Below are 21,453 nucleotides of genomic sequence, written 5' to 3'. Positions count from 1 at the left end.
ACTCAAAGGAGGTTGATACCAAGACACATAGAGATTTCCAAGAGATGTGGGACCCATAGAAAGTACTAAGCACTTTCCCAAGATGTCAAGAGACATTCTAAATTTGAGCTTCTCCTAAATGTGTGACATTTTTTTAGAGTAGAATATGATAACTAAGAAGTGCTTTGTGTAAATACAGCACCTTTTAAAAACGAATTCTTTGTGAAATGTTAAAATGCTCTGTATGTACTAACTAGAGCACTGATGCTGTAGTACATGGGGAGCTGCCCTGTTAACTTAAAGTTGGTGTCATCATCTTTTGGGCAATGTTTATGAAAATCCACTGAAGGGACAGCATTGAGATGGTTCTTATTCAGTGGAAATGAGGGTTTTTTTTTTTTAAGTTTATTTATCACAAATAACAACAAAACTCACCTACCAGATTCAGGTAAACTAAGATACCAGGAATTCGGCTAGTATAAGTTTTATTAAATTTAAACATTGTTTGAAGAGTACCAAATTATAAGTATATTTTAGACTACTGTAGAGCTTCTAAGTTGGCATGGACTTGTTAGCATTCCTTTTAATATTGGTGCTCCATGGAGAGAAAGAGATGTTTGTCTCACAGCATCACTGTATATCAACCAAAGTGCACGGCAGTGGAAACAGGATGTCACTAGTCAGTAAGTATATACTGACGGAAGACTGAGTATGAAAATATCAAATACTTATGAAAGTGGCAGATTATGTTCCAAAAGGCAAATCTGTCATTTTATGAGGTTAATTTAGGATTAAAAAAATTTAAAGGCAGTATTAAAAACTACTACATATCAAAATATAATAGGAAATACCAGCTATTCTCTATCTGAAAACATTCAAGCATCTCTTTGAGTATGAGAAATGCTATAGAAGGTATAAAACTATGATTTATATAAATCCTATATTCCTATAAATATAATGACGTTCTAGATTATAGAACAGTCTTTTCTGAGGCCATCTCAGGTATCTCCTTTCACAGAAAAGACGCAAGGTTAACACTAAAAATGTTGATGGTCAATGTTTTAACTTTTTAAAAAACAACTGATATAAACAGATTTACTTTGTTAGGAATATTGGAAACTACTAATTTAAAGCAAAATAACCAAATATTGTTACTGTTCAAGGCACGGCTTATTTCTCCAAGAGTTACAACATTAGTTAAGAGTGATTTTGAAGTAGCTTTTTTATTATACACAACACATTAAGACACACATTTATATTTTTTATTCTATAGTCACCAGATCTCCCTAGACAGATACAGATTATCTATCTATCTATCTATCTATCTATCTATCTATCTATCTATCTATCATCTATCTATATCTCACTGTTGTTGTTGTTAAGTGCCATTGAGTCATAGATGACTCACAGAGACCCTACGAACGAAAGACCTGAACACTTGCATAACTTTAGTAATTTCTCCATGTTCATAGAGTTTCCGGAGGCAAGCCATTTCCAAGCTTCTATTAATCGGAAAGCTCCACGAAACACTGTCCACCATGGGTAACCATTATCACATTTGGCACATCAGTGTCACAGAGTTTGGCATCACAGCAACCATGAGTTACTTCTGTATAGAAATGCAGAGACTAGTGCTATACCACTTAGAAGAATGTTTGATAAAAAACAATTTAAACCAGGCCTGAGGACCACAGATTAAAATCATCCACCTTAGGCTTGGTAGCATAACTTTCTGTCCACTAGGCCAACAGAGCTCTCTCTAATATATCTCACTATTTATGTTTACTATATATAAAACCAAATGTCATACCTGTTGATCTCCAAGGAAATGACTTCTCAGTTGAGCTACAGAAAAGAGAAAACAGAGTATTTATTTGCTTTGATGAAAATTTTAATTATGGACTTGTTTTGTACATAAAAATTTAAATAGCAAATTACCTTATGAGAAGTAAAATAACTCAAATTTAAAGTTTGTTTCTTAATTGAGTTAATTTTTACACAGTATTTTGCTTTCCAAATAAATTTGTACAAAAGTATATTTATTCTTGGAAAGTAATCAAGTTATAAAGTGATGTAGGATTCAGCTTAAATGAAAAAGCTTAAAACAACATAACTAAGCAACAGGGTAGTCACAACACAGAGATAACCATTTTTATACTTTTTGTGATAATCTGAAAACTACACATACAAAATATCTATTAAGGAAATATATGTCTTTTTAGGAACAAATTCTCATGCTTCTTGATTGACATGGAGGGATACTTTTAAAACAATTAAGTATTACGTAGTGTTGTTCATATTTCACACAGTCTCTGAACGGGGTCAAATACTCAATGCAGTAAAAATATAAATGTTATTATCTATTTCTTGTACATCTTAAACACCTAGAATCGTACTTAAAGTTACAGGAACCATTAAAGATTATATATATATGTCTTTTTTTTTAAAAAAAAAACACTGTTGTTAATTTATTTCATTAATTTTTACACAGAGTCAGTAGATGCTTAATTTGGTAAACAGGTTCTCTTACGAATTGAACTGTACCTCATAAAAATTTAAATCACAGAACTTTACTTAAAAATGTAAATGGTTACGTAAATTTTCTAAGCCACAGTAAAATTCCAAGTAAATATTTTCTTTCGCTTATACAACATCTACTTTAAGGAGGTAAAAGAAATTGTGCATGAAACATATTTGTACCTCGTACTATCCCAAAATGCCTTAATTAAAAGACACAAGCAAGGTAGGAAGAACATATGAGGTTTCAGGGCCTTTATTTAATGCCAAATTAAGCACTTTATATATTCTCCTTTATGCTATTCAAAGCAACAATGAACAGTCAGGTATACTGTTTATTTTACAGATAGGAACTCTTGCCAAAGTCTCCTACTAGGAATTTAAGCCCAGGATGGACTGATTCCAAAGTCAAGGAGCTTATCCATTGTGTTATTTAGTAGAAACAGTGTGTGATCCTCATTTTTGTGTCAGACTTACTGTGTGCGTGTACGTGTATGCACACACGGACGGACGGACACACACACACACACACACACACACACACACACACACACACTCTCTCTCCCTTCGAGAGAAATCTGGAAAAATAAAAAGCAAATTGCTAATACTTGTTACTTCTGTGGAACTGGACTCTAAGAAATTATTTTTCTACTTCTGTACATTTTGATTATTCTAGAAACCAGAAAAAAATAGTATTAGTTTTATAGTAATTATTATACAATAATAAAAATGGTTTGTGGGTTAGGGCTTCAGAAAACATTCCATAAAATAAAAGATATGAAATAGATGAATGTCACAATTCTTTCAGTATTACACAGTTTCAGCTTCTTGGTAATCCTTTTGTTATTTTCTCAAGTACTCAGTAGCTACTGCAACTCATAGTGGTTGGAATTCAATAAGAACTCCCTGTTATTTCTACAGAATTGGACTCTTCTAAGACCTTTATCTAGTTTTGAGCAGATTTGGACATGCTTCCAATGATGGAGGCAAATTAGTCAACACCAATCTTCTTCAGCATTGAAAAGATGTCCTTTAAAACAATGAATTCTTAACTGAACTAAAAGAAACTTATGACATACGATGTTAAAGCAAAAATGTGGCCACATATCACTAATGACACAAGACATTTGCCTCTCAGGATACATAATTTGATTCTCATGGTTCCATAGGTAGTTCCCGCTACTGCATTTCAACTTACTAATTTGTTTTTGTTTTTTAATTCTATTATCTAAATTAATTTTTAGGCAATGAGTCCAACATTATTCAACTGTGCTAATGTAAAAATGTTCATATCCTTTGCCAATATTACAATATAAGTGAAATAAAATTGCCATCTAGAAGTGCTTACTATATAGTCACAAACTGTGTAATTTCTGTGGGGAAAAGTCCAACCATAGTCTTGACTCCTATGTTGTTGCTGACTCTGTTAGGTCGGGACCGACTCATAGCTGACTCTACAGCAGGTTATTAAAGGCAGTTAACTGCATGGGAGGAGACTGCACATCTTTCTCTCACAGAGCAGCTTGTAGATTTAAACAGTGTGCCTTTATAATTGCAGTGCAGCTTCTTACCATTAGGCCATCAGAGTCTGTTTAACTCCTATAAGGTCTAATAATTTTACAAATTGTTTTTATACTTAATAGTCTCATCTTCTATATGCATTTCAAAGATTATATGCTCAACTCAATTGCATTCACACTACATTCTACAATTCTGTGTAAGAACTGATTGTTCATGCTATTTAATCTAATTCCCATTAGAACTTACCAACCTACACAACTCTCAAACTGTCTCTTACTCTGAGATTCAAGAATTTCGAAATAAATACAGGCAAATTTGAAATGTCTTTAGTCAGTGAATTTAACTCTCAGTTAACTATTAATTAGAAAGGTGGCTTGGTTGTACAGGGCTTAGCTGCTCACCAAAAGGATGGCTATCTGAATCTCCCAGCTGTTCTGAAGGAGACTTAAAAATCTCAGTCTTGGAGATTGTACGGGGGAGAGAATGTAATTCTACTACTTTGTACTATGACGTTGATATGACCTAACACTTGATTCAATGGTAAATGGCTGTGTTTTGTTTTGTCTGTTTGTTTTTTTTAATTAATCAGAGGCAGTTCCACATTAAAAATAGGTTTAGCTCTCATTTTCTCTTCTTTCTAAGTGTCTATAATTGCAGGAGCTTCTGTTGCAAAGTGGAAGACATTTTATTACACAAGAACGGAATCATCCAGTATGACGATATTTTAATGTAAAGATGCATTCATGGTTTCCAATAATTGTAAACAAAATTTCAGAATACAAGGTATGCATAAGTTTGAGACTTACAGTTAGACTATGGACAACAAATAAAAAGGCATTTATTGTTGCATGAACAATGAATGAATTAAAAATGTAAAAATGCATTTATTAGTACACTGATAAATCAATAGCCTTGTTTTAAAGCATATACCACATTTTCATCACATTTCATAAAAATATGAGTAACTATAAAATTTTATATGCTCATGACTACCCCCCGCCCCCACTGTCTTCCTTGGAGACAAAAATACCTCTGCTGTTGGACATTTATTGTTGAACACTGACAAGGAAAGCCTACCCTGTTTTAGAATTTTCTACACTCTGAGTTAGAAAACTAGCCTGATCAGACTTCCACACATGCAAACAAAAGGGAAGCTGTGTGATGGGCAGCAGTGGTGGTGGAGTATCAAGGTCTGACTTTATGGAGGAAGGACAAACTGTTCCTGGATATCATGGTATCTTTTCAGAGTTCCTGTCAGTTAACACATACTGCAAGTCCTTTTTATATAAACAAGTCAGAGAGAAATTGCTGTTTACCACTCAAAACACGAGGTCAGCTGAAATTGAAACTGACCTGACATCAACTGGTTTGGTGTTTGGTTTGACCTTCTAGAAAGAATGGATATATCTCTTTCTTTAACCAGTACTTTCCACTGCATATCAGACATGCTGTCAGTTATCTCCAACTCAAGGTGACCTCATGTATGCAAAGGAGCAATGCTTAACGGGGTTTTCAAGGCTGTGATCTCTATGTAGCATATTGTCTGACTTGTCTTCCGTGATGCTTCTAGGTGGGTTTACACTATCAACACTTCAGCTACCAGTCCCATATTTAACCCTCATCAAGGGCTCCTAGATAACAGCACACTTCAAATTCAGTATGTTGAAATCTTTTCCCTCAAACTGGTTTGTGCTCTGTTTTAATACTACCTCATCACTCAAGCTCAAGAACATAGAGTCTTTTTATTGCTAGAACCTAAGATCATATCATCCAGATCTGAAAAACCCTGAACCACTGTCATCGAGTTGGTTCCTCCATTGGGTTTCTGAGGCTATGAATCTTTATAGGATGTGACTGCTCATCTTTCTTCCATAGAGCACTTGGTGGATTCAAATCACTGATGTTTAAGGTAGTAGCACAACATATAGCACACTAGGCAACCAGAGCTCCTTATTTGGCATGTAGTTGTTGATGTTACATGCAGTCGAGTCGACTGTAACTCATAGCAACCCTATTTAAAACATTTCTGAACCCTGCTCTATCCTGAACTTACTGTCTCTGACACATCTACCCCCACTACCCCACTCACTGTGTCAATCCAACTCTTGTCTTCCTCTCTTGTATTAGTTTTCCACCCTCCCAAGCATGATGTTCCTTTTTAAGGCCTGGTCCCTTCTGGCAACATCCCCAAAGTATGTCAGAAGGAGCTTTAGAATACTTGCCTCCAAGGAGCAGCCTGGTTTCGCTCTCTCCAGGATGAACCTGTTTGTTCTTTTAGCAGTTCATGGTATATTCAATACTCTTCTCCAGCACCACAGCTCAAAGGCATCAGTTGTCCTTCTAAGTGATTACAAAGACTGACATTGTTGCTTTTCAGTATTTTGGAGATGTCCCTGACAGCAGAATTTCCCAGTGCAATTTGTCTTTTTATTTTCTGACTGCTGGTGCCAAGAATATTGATTGTGGAGATGAGCAAGGTATAACTGTTAGCAAATGCAATATCTTCTCCATTTATCATGGTGTTGCCAACTGGTATAGTGGTGAAGATCTTGATGTTGAACTTCAATCCATATTTAAGGCTGCAGTCCTTGACCTTCTGCAGCAAGTGCATCAGGTCCTCCTCAGTTTCAGCAAGCATGTTTATGTGATCGACATAATGTAGGCTGTTGATGAGTCTTCTTCCAGTCCTGAGACCACATTCCTCCTCGTACAGTCCAGCCTCCCAGATGATTTGTTCTGCATAAAAGCTGAAAAGGTGTGGAGATAGGACATACCCTTGGTGTACAACCATTCAGTGTTTCCTTGCTCTGTTCTGATGACTGCCTTCTCGTCCAAGTATAAGTTTCACATTAAGTGCAATCAAGTATTCTGGGATTCCCATTCTTCTCAGAGTCAGCCACGGTTTGTTGTGATCCACATAGTCAAATGCCTTTGCACAGTCAATGAAATACAGACAGACATTCCTTGGTGCTCTCTGCTTTCAGCCAAGATCCATCTAACTTTAGCTATAATACTCCTAGTACCAAGGGCTATCTGGCATGAGAGACCTTAAAACATCATCTTCTAAAAAAAAAAAAAAAAAACATCTTCTGAATTCATCCCTATAACCACTGGCTTAGGGAGATACACTGCTAACCCAAAGGTGGGGTCTCTGGTAGCTTCAATCTATCAGGTTCTCCACGGGACAAAGATGGCCTATGTTCTTCTGTGCAATTTACAGCCTCCAAAAACCTGCTGATGGATCAGCTCTAAGTCACTTTCTATTTGACAGCAATGGGTGAGTGACTCATTGACACGATTTAGAACTCCATCCTCTCACGTTCCTTTGCCTTTCCAACAAGTCTCTACTAATTCACTCACCTTCTTGGCTTTGATTTCTCAGTGTGCCAGGTTCTCTTTCATGTTATCGCTACAGTAAATTTTCAAATACTGAAATTTGATGTCATTTTCCTGCTGAAATGCACAACAGTTCCAGAGGAAAAAAAATTCAAACCTCTTAGTATGGCATTTAGGTCTTTCACCACCTGGTTCCTTCTTATTCCTCCATCCTCCCTGGCAAACAAATGTAACATTTCCTACAAAAACCTGACTTTCTTGCTTTTCTGATTACTTGCAGTTCTCTCACACTCCAGGCAGCTCACATTTCCAACGCTATTCTGGGGAGGGGACAGAATCTAGAAACTTTCAGAATTCCATATATTCTAGAATTGCAGATGAAGGTATCACGGTCACATTTTAAAGACAGCTTTCTTTAATAGCAAAATATTTTCATAATGTTGTACATCATTAAGTCAATGTTCAGTGTCTAAATTCCTGGTTAGTATTTTTGACAGGAGCTACTTAATCTAGTGGGTACCAGAGTGTAAATAATGAGTCGTCTTGGCTTCTTGTATGTAGTGTATCAAAGTGGCCCTTTCAATCCCACTCAAGTAAGGCACAGTCGAAGACTTGCTAGGGCTCTATGGTAACTCTGTCATGTCATTTCCATCTCCTTTCCTCAAGTCTAGATTGGGCTCCATCTGTGACTAGTCTACTAAGGTACTGTCAATATACTCCTAAAAAACAAACTGAAATGGGACAAGATCCAAAAGTTACCGTTCTGTTAAAAACAAATCAAATTTCAGATTAGAACAAAGAACGAGTAAAACAAGAACACTGAAAAATTTAGGGCTTTATTTTAAGAAGATTATACATATAGACATATGAATGTTAAATATCCTATATATATGAATTATTGTTATCAGGTACTGCTGAGTTTGAGTCAAATAGACTCTATGAACAACAAATCTGAGCCCTTTCCTATCTTGTGCCACCCTCATCTCTGACACACATGAACTCATTGCTGCAGACACTGTATCAATTCATTCACTGAGGGTCTTTTTTTTTTTGCTGACCCTACATTTTCCAAAGCATGATGTTCCTCTCTGAGAAATGGGCTCTTTTAGCAACATTCCCAAAGTATGTGAAATGAAGCTTTTTAACCTTTGCCTTCAAGGGGAATAATGGCTGCACTTTCTCTAAGACCTAGCTATTTGCTCTTTTGACAGTCCATGGGATATTCTGTACTATTTATTTTTCTTTTTTTAAAATTTTTTTTTCTGTACTATTTTTAATGTCACAGCTCAAATGCTTCATTTCTTCAGCTATCCTTATACATTGTCCAGATCTCAGATGGTGACATTATTACTCCTCAGTAATTTGAAGAGGTCTTTGACAAACTTAATGTAGATAATCTCCTGACTATTAGTACTAACGGTGTTGTTCGTGGATTCAAATAAGATTAAATAATTGTAATTTCAATCTCTTTTCCATCTATCATGATGTTGCTTATCGGTCCAGTGATGAGGATTTTTGTCTTTTTTACGTTAAGATTCAAATCCATATTGAAGGACATAGTCTTTGATTATATGCCTCAAGTATTTAAAGTCCTCTTTACTTTTGACATGCCAGGTTGTTATCACCTACGTAATGCTGGTTTTTGAGGAGTCTTGCTCTAATCTTGATGCCACATTCTTCTTCAGAATCCAGTTTTTAAAATTATTTACTCAGCAGACTGACAGAATGGGTATGGAGAAAGGGTATAGCTCTAATACACACCTTTCCTAATTTTAAACCATGCAGTGTTCCCTTTTAGATAACAATCTGGTCTGTTTAGACAACAAACAGGGTCTTGGTCTATGTATAGATTTCGCAGGAACACAATTTAAGTGTTCTGGCATTCTCTTTCTTTTCAACGTCAGCCATAGTTTGTTATAATCTATACAGTCAAATGGCTCTGCACAGATAATAAAACAAAAATAGACATTCTTTTGGTATTCTCGGAAATATTCATTCATATTCTCTATGCATCTACGCATCTGAGAGCTGAACAAACAATAAGGATGGTGAAAGAATTATTGATGCCTTTTGAGTTATGATGTTGGAGAAGTGTACTGAATACCCCAGGGATTACACAAAGAAAAAAACATGTATGTCTTGGGACAAAAACGCAGCCAGAGTGCTCCTTAGAGGCAAGGTGGCAAAGCTTCATCTTGCAAATTTTAGGTACATTGTTAGGACAATTCCTTGCAAAGGGACATCATGCTTGGAAAAGTGGAGGATCAGTGAAGGAGAGAAAGATTTTGAATGAGATACATGATCGAGTGACTGCAGCAATGAGCCAAACTATATCAGAGATGAGGAAGATGGTACATGATAAGACAGAGTTGAGATCTGTTGTTCATAGGGTTGCTGTGGAATGTACTAAACACAGCAGATATATGATAGTTATATGACCTAACAACAATATCTGAACTAACATTGTATTTCTAGCTACTAAAAGTTTAAACTAGATTCGGAAGAGTGCATGGAATAAGACATATCATTGGTGATGTTAGATGTTTTAGTAGATTTGTAATTTCCTTTCTTGAATAAAGGCAATTAATAGGTGAATGAATACCTATTGGTCATGTGTCTAGTAAACTTACTAAGAGATTTTTTTCCTCAAATTTCCCACTAGTTTATTCACAAAATTTGAATACATTGTTTTTTCAAGAACAAATTCTTTCAATTTCCCTCACCGCCCCCAGCCTTATGATTAATGCCATGCATTTGGACATTGTTGGGCTGACTTTCCTAATCTTTTCACTCCTATTCATTTTCCACTAGTTTTATTATTTTGAGTCCTGATTGCCACATAAAAATTACTTATTTCCCTTACACAGGTTAATCCTGAATTAAAGAATGACCACATGTTTACAGATGAAATACCAACATCTTAGTAAATAACAAACTGCTTTCTATTTGTTCTCTGAAAATTCATTATGTTCTTATTTTGAATTTGTGATTTTCATACTTTTAACAATTATTTTTACAGTCTTTCATTTGTAATTGATGGAGTTTACTTTTTTTTTAACCAACATTAACTTTTTCTTTATTTTATAGTATTTCTTGATATACCTTTTTTCAGGGATTGAAATATGTATCTATTAATACTGCATTTATATATACGTACTTTATTTTAAATTTATTTTAATGAAAGTTTATAGATACTTTGGATTTCCATTCATTCACTGTTGCATTTTTCTCCCTGTCCACCCTTCTTCCCCCAATGTGCTTTTCTTTTTGAAAAGTAAAAGAAAAAATGGAGTTTACTTTTCTAGAACAATTCCAGAGTTAAAGCACTTTCATTATTTCATTTATTGTCAAAATTCTCAATTAAAGTTTAAACTTCTGGCAATTCTCAGTCCATTATACTTGCTGAGCCTCTCTGGCAGTTTGAACCCACCGGTGACTCTGAGGGAAAAAGATGGGCCATAAACGTCCCTGCAACGTGCAACCTCAGAACTCTAATTTCTGAGTCTGCTCTGAATTGGTTCTGATTGACAGTGATTAATTTTGTGGGCTCCAGTGGCAGAGTCCATAGTGAGATGCTCTACTAACACAAAGGTGGTGATTCTCTTGTGGTTCAAATCTACCAGCTGCTCCACAGGAAACAGATGGCAATCTCCTCTCATGTGATTCATGGTCTACCAAATATCTGCTGGAGGGTCAGTTAATAATAATTCAGTACCAAATCACTGGCAGTGAGAGTGATTACCTAATATTTATAAGACAATTTTAAAATTTATCAAAAGGCTCATATCTCAGGCACTTCTAACTTATATTTAAAAAAAAATTTAAAATCGTTTGTATGCAATAATTTGTTTATAAAATGCTTCATTCATATATGTTGTTTTGTTTTGGGTTGGTTTTTTTTGCCCCTTCCCTCCACCCACCAAACTCTGCGACTTCATGTTTGTGTTTTGTTGTTGTTGTTGTTTAGTTTCCACTCCCCAAATTTAGTTAGTTTAGCTTTGTAGAGAGGAAAGTCTAGACCAACGAATTCATATTACAAGTATTTAATACCTTGATATCTTTTATGCATTACAAAGTGCTTTTTAATAAACTGACTCAGAATCATCTTAGAGGCGGAAAGTGGGTCCCATATTTCCTAAATCACATATTTTCTGTTACACACCTAAGATATTTTCTTCTTCTACCAGCAGTCTGCAAAAATAGCTATTTATGGCTCAAGTGTTCAGTTTCTTCTTGCAATTACAGAATAAATTATTAAACTACTTTAATGAACTAATTTATTCAACTGTAAATTTAGATTTCTGTATTTTCATTAATTATAATTAAATCTATAAGTATAATATGGAGATGAAAATATTTCACTAATTTCTATTTCTACCTAGTATTGATTGATATTACCTTTTAATTAGCTACTCTTAAATTGCATTGGGAAAGTCTGTTGTTAGGAACCTCTCCAGAGTACTGAAGAGCACTTAGTCTGGAGACTAAGGTGAGCCTAATCCAGGCCATGGTCTTCGCAATTACTTGCATCAGAAAGCTGGACAATGACTAGGGATGATAGAAGAATTGATGCCTTTGAGATATGGTGCTGAAGAAAAGTACTGAATATACCATGGACTTCTAGGAGAACAAATGGGTTTGGATCTGTTGTTCATATGATCATTACAAGCTGTACTCGACTAGATGGCACCTAACAACAACAACAACAACAATGCTATCAACCATGTTTTGATCTTGAAAGAATTCATACCTCATACCAACAATAATTTATAGATTACAATTAGTTTTAATTTTTTCATGCTTGAGAAATAGGAACCTCATCTCTTTGATTAGATAAGAGTTGACTTGGAAACAATTCTTTAAATTGACTAGAGACTTAGTATCTGTCTTCCAGCCACAGAGTGAGCGAAGCATTTAAACCAAGTCAAATACAATGCCACGATTAAATCTTCCCAAAGACATATTGCGGTTTCACTACATAAATTCTTTCACTAGTTTATTCTGATAACTTAAAAAGAGAAATACCAAAAAAAGAAATAAGATTTTACTGCCTTAAGTGGTTATAAAAAGGTAAAGAGATGAAAGGTAAATAGACATCCCCTGGTACCACATATAGTCTGCAAGGTGTTCCATGAATTCTACTTTGAAAAATCGCTAGCCTAAGCAATAGTTTCTTGGTAACAGTATTCTGAAAGGATCCTTCTTGGTATTTAACTATATTTTAGGGAGTTTCTCCCAAATTTAGGATCCCTGATGGTAAAATGGTGAAGAGATTTGTCAGTGATTGGAAACCTCCAACTCTGTTCCAGAAAGATGCAATCTTTTTCTATAAAGATTTCTAAGTGTAGAAGTCTATGAGGTGTTTGTACTCTGTTGTAAAATGTTGCCAAGTGTTGGAATTTACTCATACTTCTTTTGTACACCTGAACTGGGTCTAGTTTGTCTCCAAGTAATATCTCATCTGACAAAGAAGTCTAGAGAAAGGAAGTTTAATAGCATTAAATTATCTCTTTACAATCAAAATCTACAAAAACAAAACCAAAACACTTCCTCTAAACTAAGAGTTGCTCACTGGCTGATAGTGTTATTTCTACTGGATGGAAACTGATTTCATTTTTCCTCAGAAAGTCCATATTCAAATCAAATCCCTGGTATTAAGTCCATCCCAACTCAAAGCAATCCCAGGAAACAGGTTCCTCAACAAGTTTCCAATATAGTGATACTTACAAAAGCAAACTATCACGTCTCCTCCTTCAGAGCTTCTGGTAGGTTTGAAACACTGACCTTTTGGTTAACTAAGAAATTACCATTTACTGATTCCTCATGACTATCTATGAGGACAGGCAGTAGTTACTTCTCTTCCACTGTCTATTCTCAAAATTGCAGCAAATGGGAAAAATAAGAGTAACACAGATTTGTCATTTCTGTTTCTCTGGTGTATTTTTTAACTTTCAACTGTCCTAGAAAATGGTGCACATCTGTAATTTGAACTAAATACTTGGAATAACAAATGAGACAGGCCCAAAGATCTCGTCATGAGTATACAGAAAAGACAGGGCATTTAAATTATATCCTCCACATAGGAGTAGCTGCTTCTAATCCATCAGTAACAGAACATGAACTCAGAGACTGGATCTATACCAATCCATCTTCAAAATGTGACCAAAAGAATGAACAAACAAGTCAAGCAGGCATGCTATGGAGCATGGGAAAGGCAAAGGTACAGAGCCATACACACGTATACTTCTATATATCCACCTAATGTCCATCCATCTCTTTATCTCTCTACCTACGCTCTCAGAATAACATATGGTCTAGTGGTAAGGAGCTGTGTTACCAATCCAATGGCACTTGGTTTGAATCTAGTAGCTACTCCATATGAGAAAGCTGGACAATCTACTCGTGCAAAATTATACTGCCTTTGAAAACCTGCTTAGGATGTAAGCTCTGAGTTGGTTCTGACTCAGTGGTACACAACATCAAGGTAAAACACATTCCAGGAAAAGGTAAGGTGTTTTCTTCTTCTTCTTTTTTTTTTTTTTTGGTAAGGTGTCTTCTAAAGAAAGTTACTAATTTGAACCATACCAAAATAGTAAAAAATTTGACTGATCTATCAACCAATAAAAAAACAAAACAAAACAAAAAAAACCAAACACCTCCATCAGGAAATACTAGAATAGAGTTTTTAACAGAGTCATGTTCTTGGTACTGTAAGTGAACACATTCAAGATATTAACTATTCTTTGACAAAATAATTTGTGTGTTACTGCTTTGGATATATGAATAAAATATTAAGACCATATGGAAAAAAGAAAGATCAAGAATACAGTACTAGATAAAAATGAGACTTATCGTTTCCTCTGGTATTTTCATAAATTTTAGGGAAGATTGACTTCCATCTCATAACAGGTATCCCAACAAGTCAAAGTAAAGATGAAAATGGAAAGGTTTTTTAACATTTCAGCTGACATTTGGAAAAGTCAAATCAACAGTGATGAGAATGGCAAAACAGGTAAACACAACACTAGACACTTTTCTAAGTGTTTTGTTGTAACATAGGTATTGATGGACTCCTGAAAGTTGTGTCCAAGTTCCACAAAATGCCGTTTTCACCCTCAGTTATATTATTCGACAACCTTGCAAAACTGAAACAAAAAGATGAGAAGAGAATAAACACAAACATTCTTTGAAAGGTTTATTGATGTTTCCTTTCCAGTCAATCCAAATTTAGACAAACCCTATAGAACAGAATAGATTGCCCCACAGGTTTTTGTAGGCTGTTATCTTTAAAGAAGTAGATGACAGGTTGTTTCCCTAGTAGAAGCACTAGTAGTTCTAAACCACTGAGCTTTCACTTAGCAACCGACAACTTAACTGTTATGTTACCAGGGCATCTCTTAAGAGTTGCAGAAAATAATTCAAATCTATTATTTTTATGTAAAAATGGAGCTGATATATAGCAGCAAAAGTATATATTTCCTAGATTTCTTTTTAAAAAATTATATTATTGTTGAACCACATGCCTTTGGGATTGCAGTGCAGCTTCTTGCCACAGGGCTACAAGAACTTCCTCACATCATACAGGACGCCATAATATCTGCGTGTCTCTCTTTAAGCCGTATGAAGATAGAATGATAGGCTCAGATACCATCAAACAGATGCATTCACGGCAAAGTATACCATCAGCTTTTCAGCTTATTTTGGAATTCCTGACAATGTTTGCTGTGGATTCATTATTTCAAAATTCTCTCAATAATTTTATGTTCTAGACTTGTTCTCAATACATTGTTAGACTCTCTAATTTAAAATTCTGTCTTTGTATTACATTCATATGACACCTAATAAAATGCAGTTTCTTTTATTATTTACAAATAGTATTTTGTTCCTGAGCTCAGAAAGTATGTATTACAGCTATGCTTATACTTTATGAAGCAAGTTGGGGGTTCACAGTTGATAATTTTACTTAGATTTTCTCTGTTGTTCAAAGGATTCCAATGCTGATAATGGTATGTGAGCTAAGGATATAGCAATTTTCATTTGAAGTGCATTACATCAGATGCAGAGATCATAAAATAATTGGATTTTATTTTATTCCAATTTATACACACCTAGATATAAATCTGGTAAGGACAGCCCTCCTTGGATTATAAGCATTGAATTCATGCAGGTCAAATATTGTATCTAAACAATTTGACTGTGGTTAAAATGTATAATAAAGCATTTTTTTTAAATAGGCTGTGAAAAATCTGTAGCCTACAGGCTTTTTCCCCGTTATCAGTTTGAGTGTTTTTCTCCCATTTAATTGTGTGATAACAAAATAGCAGAACAGAAAAATCTATGCAAAAAACCAGATTAGATTGATTTGTTATTAAATAGATTGCGACGCCTCAGGGAATTCAGCTATAATAACAATTCAGACACTACAAAGTCTGGCAAGCTTGTCAGGCTGGTTTGGTTTTTTCAATCCTCCCTAAGAAGACAGGCCATGTTCATTTTTCTGCAAACTGATTAATGGCTGAAAAGGCATTAATAAATGGCCCTCATTTTTAGATAGATAATCACATTTTCAATTTCCTTTTCCACACATCACTGGCTTGGAGTTGTATACAGTATTAGTTACCTGAAGGGTTAATGTACAATCACATTCCACATAACAATCTTCCCACTCTTTTGTCCTTATCCTACCAAATGGTAATGAAAATGTGAACTTAACACCAATCTTCTTTCATTTCATCAAGTAGATTAAAAAGATTAGATGAAGGAATGATAAACTTTCTGCCCTAAAGTAATTAACTGCACCAAGTGGCAACATATTCTCCAAGGTTATTTCCAAGACTTTTAAAATTAATATATAAATAGCTTCTGATCAACCAGGACTAGAGATAGTGGCTACTCTAGAGGTTTTAGAATTGTGTTTGCATGGTAAGCCGTTTTCCCCTATATTTTAAGGTTTATTTGGGGCAATGGCAGGGCAAGATAGGAGTAAATGGGAGTATTTAATGTACTCCTAAATAATTTGGTACTCCAGTAGAAAACCAATAGAGGAAAACCATATTTAAGGAAAAATATAAAACATTATTATATTGATAATGTTACAGTTAGCTGTACAAGAAAATGAAATTCAAAAACACATCACCCAATCCACAACAAGAAAGGCCCACTGAATGGCATGATTATGAGCGCAAGATTAAGTAGCACATTATCTGTTTTGTAATAAATGTTAAAACAGCCATCAGCCCCTGCACTATCACATGATGATAATGTTTTCACTTGGTATGTAAGAGTGAAAGACACCATGATATGTCAATAAAAGCGTGGGCACAAGTAACACAGAACTGTTCATAAAATTGAAAAGAAACCTAACTGTTGTCAGTCAACTCCAAGTCATTATATATTTTGTGCTGCTAAGGAATGAAAGACTTGGTGGCCAAGTGAAAAGAGAGATGTACTGCTAACCAAAAGGTAACATAGTTCAAATCCACCAGCTGGTCTGCTCTGAAGGAAAAAGATGGGCAATCTATGCTCATGTGAAAACCTGCTCAAGAGTCAGCTATGAATTGATTTCAGCTGGAAAGTAGTGTGTTTGGTTGTTTGTTCTATCTATCTATCTATCTATCTATCTATCTATCTATCTATCTATCTATCTATCTATCTATCTATCTATCTATCTATTTTCTTTTAGTTTGACCAAGGCATGGGAACATCCACTTACTTATGCCCAGTGATCCCTCCTACTAAGAAGGAAAGAGCAGGCCTTCGTGTCTTTTATCTCTAAGAAACAGTATTTTAAATACATAAGTAATATGTAAGTATATATTGCATGTTTAGTGAAAACATCATAAACATTTACAGGAAAAAAAGTGCAGATGCAATAAAGTAGATACAGAAGCAAAACAGAAAAACAGTATTAGTACGCTTTGTTTGCCGACTCTAAGTGGCAGAAATAGCTTTTGCTTTCACTGATTATCACATACATACATACATACATACATACATACATACATACACAAATATAATACAAAAGATGTTTCTTCAATATAATTGCCAGAACACAAAAAATGTATACTAAAAACATTAATATGATGTACTTTGGAAGGAGGAGTGGCATCCACTTCCGTAATAGCTTTCCTATGGAAACCCTATGAACCTGGAGAGAGGATGACAGACACCCAAGCACTGAGGACTCTCCTTCATAGGGTCACTATGAGTCACTTGCGACTCGATGGCACTTAACAACAATAACATCAACATAGAGAGAGAGATCAGCTGGCCCAGTGGACAGAAAGCAATGCTACCAAGTCAAAGGTGGGTGACTTAATCTGCGGTCCTTGGGCCTGTCTTTCATTGTTTTTGTTCAGACATTCCTCTAGGTCATATAGCCATGGTGTACAAGTTGCCATACAGCAGTAACTTGTGGTTGCTGTGAGGCTGAACACTGTGACACTGATGTTAACGGTTGGTTAACCAATTAACTGTGTTAATGTTTGGTTACCCAATGCGGACAGAGAGTGGAGTGGAGCTCCCTGATTAAAACAAGCTTGGAAGGAGGAGTGGCATCCACTTCCGTAATAGCTTGCCTCCAGAAACCCTATGAACCTGGAGAGAGGATGAAAGATACCCAAGCCTTGAGGACTCTCCTTCATAGGGTTGCTTTGAGTCACCTGCGACTTGATGGCACTTAACAACAACAACAACAATAGGGACTTGTAAAATTTTTATAAATGCAGTCTAGTGTTGCCTTAGCTTATAAATAAACAAAAATCAGTCAAATTACTGCAGATGACACAACCTTGCTTGCTGAAACAAAGTTGGACTTGAAGGTCAAAGTCTTTAATACGGATTGAAGATCAACATCAAGAAAACAAAGATTCTCACTACTGGTTCAATTGGCAGCACCATGACAGATGGAGAAGATAAGGAGATTGTTAACAATTTCAGCTTACTCAGTTCCACAATCAACACTCTTGGCACCAGCAGTCAGGAAATCAAAAGATGGTTTGCACTGGAAAAATGTGGTGTTAGGGATCTCGCCAGAGTGCTAAAGAGCAACAATGTAAGTCAAGAGACTAAGGTGCACTTGATCTAGGCCATGCTCTTCACAATTACTTCCTACTCATCAGAGATGGACAATGCATAATGATGACAGAAGAAGAATCAGTGAGTTGTGGTGTTGGAGAAGAGTACTGAACACACCATGGACTGTCAAGAGAACAAACAGGTTTGTTCTGGAGGGTGTGAAACCAGATGGCTCCTTGGAGGCAAGGATTTTGAAGCTCTGTTTGACAAAGTTTGGGCTCATGGCCAAGAGGAACCAGTCTTTGGAGAAGGACATCGTGCTCTGAAGGATAGTGGGACTGCACAAAAGAGAAAGACCCTTGATGAGATGGATTGACACAGTACTGGGGTAATGTGGGTAGTTGTGTTATAGACAGTGAGATTAGCTCAGGATAGGGCAGGGTTTAGAGGTATCATACATAGGGTTGCTATGAGTTGTAGTCAATTAGATGGCACATAACAATAACAACTTTTCAGAAACTCATTGGGATCCAATCAGAACCTCATGGATGACCTTGCAGCAGTTTTCTGAGGCTATAAACGGCATAGGAGGAGTACTCCTATGACTACTCTCTCAGAGTACTGGTGGACAAGAACCATCAGAGTTACAGGTTTTGAGCAGAAGCACAGCTCCCTATGAACCACAGCTTCCTTCATGTCCTGCTCAGTTTCCTCCACATATTCCAGCACTCCCAACTTTTCAGAGTAAAACAGTATGAATGACAAATTCAAGTGGATCACATATGTGTAAGAGAATCTACAATCAATCATGAAAAATGGGGAAAGAAAGGGAATATTATTGTTAACTGCCATCAATTGGCCCTTTACTCATGTACATTGGATTCGATCTTGGTTAACTTAGTGGGTTTTTATTGGTTGATGTTTCATCAGGCTTTTCTTGCTAATCTTTGTAAGTTTGTGTGTATTTTTTGTTGTTGGTGTTTTTTTTTTTTAAATATGTCTATCAATATGGCAATAAGTCACAATCTTCCAATGATTGCTGGCTGTGTTTGAGTTGCACTTGTCATGGGCTTTGGTAATCAATTTCACCTCAACATAAAGAAAACAAAAATCCTTACAATTAGACAAAAAGGAACATCGTGCTAAATGGAGAAAGAACTCGAATAGTCAAGGATTTCATTTTACTTGGATCCAAATAACACCCATAGAAGCCATAATCAGGATAATTAAATGACATATTACACTGGGCAAATATGCTGCCAATGACTTCTTTCAAGTGTTGAATGACAAGGATGCTGTCTTTTGAGATTGTGAGAATAGTGCAGGATGGGACAGGGTTTCATTCTGCTGTCAAAGGATTGCTGAGTCAGAGCTGACTCGACACCACTACCAATTCCTTCATGCAAAAGGGAGAAATCCACCACTGAACCATCATTGTTCCAGAGATAATACTGGATTGTATATTGATAATATAAATGTAAAAAAATATTCATAATAAAAGATAGGATTCATGAAAATATCCATTTACTAAGATCAAAGACTACAGCCTTCAATGTAGATTGAATCTCAATGTTAAGAAGACAGAAGTCCTCATCAACAGACAAATAAACAAGATCACAATAGATGAAGAAAAGATTAAAACTTTGAGTGATTTAATCTTGGATCCACAATCAACACTTTCTTACCAACAGTCAGGAAACTAGGAAATGTCCTGCTTTAGGGAAATCTGCTGTCAGGACATTCTGCAAATAACAGAAAAGCAATGGAGTTAGCTAATCAAAAGATTTGTCAGCCAAATCCACTAGCTGTTCAATGAAGTAAAGATAGGCAGCTTTCTCCTGTAAAGATTTACAAACGTGGAAACTTGTAGGATGATGATGAGTTGTAAATGATTCAAAGTCTGTGCATCAAATATATTAGACAATTCAGACACATCAATATGATTATAAAAAGAGGGAAGAAAACAGTAAGCAGATGCAACAGAAACATAGAAAAAGGGCAATGGTAAAATCTGGCCTGACAATAAATATATCTACAATGTGAATGAACTAAATCCACCAATGAAGAGGAAAAAGTGTAATAGAATGGATAAAAAACAAAGATAATCAATATGTTGCCTACAAAAGACACATTTAAAAAAAGACGAGAAAGACAGATTCAACATTAAAGGCACAAAAAAAATAGAACAAGCAAATGGCAACCTGAAAAAAGCAGGATCGGCAATACTAATCTCTGATAAAATAGACTTCATAATGAAAACCATCATAAAAGATAATGAAGGGCACTGAACAGGGATTAAAGGCGCAACAGATCAAGAAGACATAACTATGGTCAAAGTATATGCCCCAGACGTGCAAAATTCATAAAACAATGGTTAACAGATTGAAGAAAGACATAGACAGCACCACAATACTGGTGGGAGACTTCAACACATCACTATCACCAAAGGATATGCCAACTCAACAAAGATGTGGAAGATTTAAACTATACAATCAGCCAAGTTGACTTGTCGATGTATTCAAGAAACTACACCCAAGTAAACCTCAATTCACTTTCTTCTCGAGTGCATATGGTACATTCTCTAGAATCAATCACTATTAGGACACAAAGCAAGTGTCAACAAATTAAAAAACATTGAAATAATACAAAGTATCCTCTCAGATCACAATGCCATAAAACTAGAAATTAATCACAGGAGGGTAAAGTTTACAAAACCACCCAGGTGGAACACAATTAGGTAATAAAAGCAATAAAGAATGAAAACATATGAAAATGAAATATATAACATACCAAAACCTCTAAGATAGGGCTAAGATAGTCCTCAGGGGACAATACCTAGCAATAGGCAGACACATGAAAAAGGACAAAAAGAAGAAAAAGCAATGATCTAACTCTTCACCTTCTCAAATCCTACAGCCTATAGAAGAAATTATGAGGACAAGAGGTGAAATAATTGAGATAGAAAACAGAAAAGCAACTGAAACCATCAATAAGACCAGGAGATGATTTTTGGAAAGGGTCAATAAAATTAACAAACCACTGGCAAATTTGTTGTTATGTGCCATCGAGTCACCTGCAATTCAT

The 21,453-nt window shown here is 35.6% G+C and overlaps 1 protein-coding gene across 3 annotated transcripts in view; it reads right to left on the bottom strand.

Annotated features, from left to right (window-relative positions):
* The window catches only part of PKP4 (plakophilin 4), a 368,717-nt gene that overhangs the window by 118,874 nt on the left and 228,390 nt on the right, over positions 1-21,453 (bottom strand). For all 3 annotated transcript variants that reach the window (XM_006880795.1, XM_006880796.1, XM_006880797.1), the window contains one exon: positions 1,790-1,824. In XM_006880795.1, coding sequence (XP_006880857.1) covers positions 1,790-1,824 — 35 coding nt within the window. The remainder of the gene's footprint in view (positions 1-1,789; positions 1,825-21,453) is intronic.

This window comes from Elephantulus edwardii, unplaced genomic scaffold (assembly GCF_000299155.1).
Source record: "Elephantulus edwardii isolate Elephantulus edwardi_28Jun2011 unplaced genomic scaffold, EleEdw1.0 scaffold00010, whole genome shotgun sequence".
In the NCBI taxonomy this organism is placed as follows: domain Eukaryota; kingdom Metazoa; phylum Chordata; class Mammalia; order Macroscelidea; family Macroscelididae; genus Elephantulus; species Elephantulus edwardii.
Note: the sequence above shows the minus strand (reverse complement) of the source record. Positions and strands in the feature narration are given on the sequence as shown.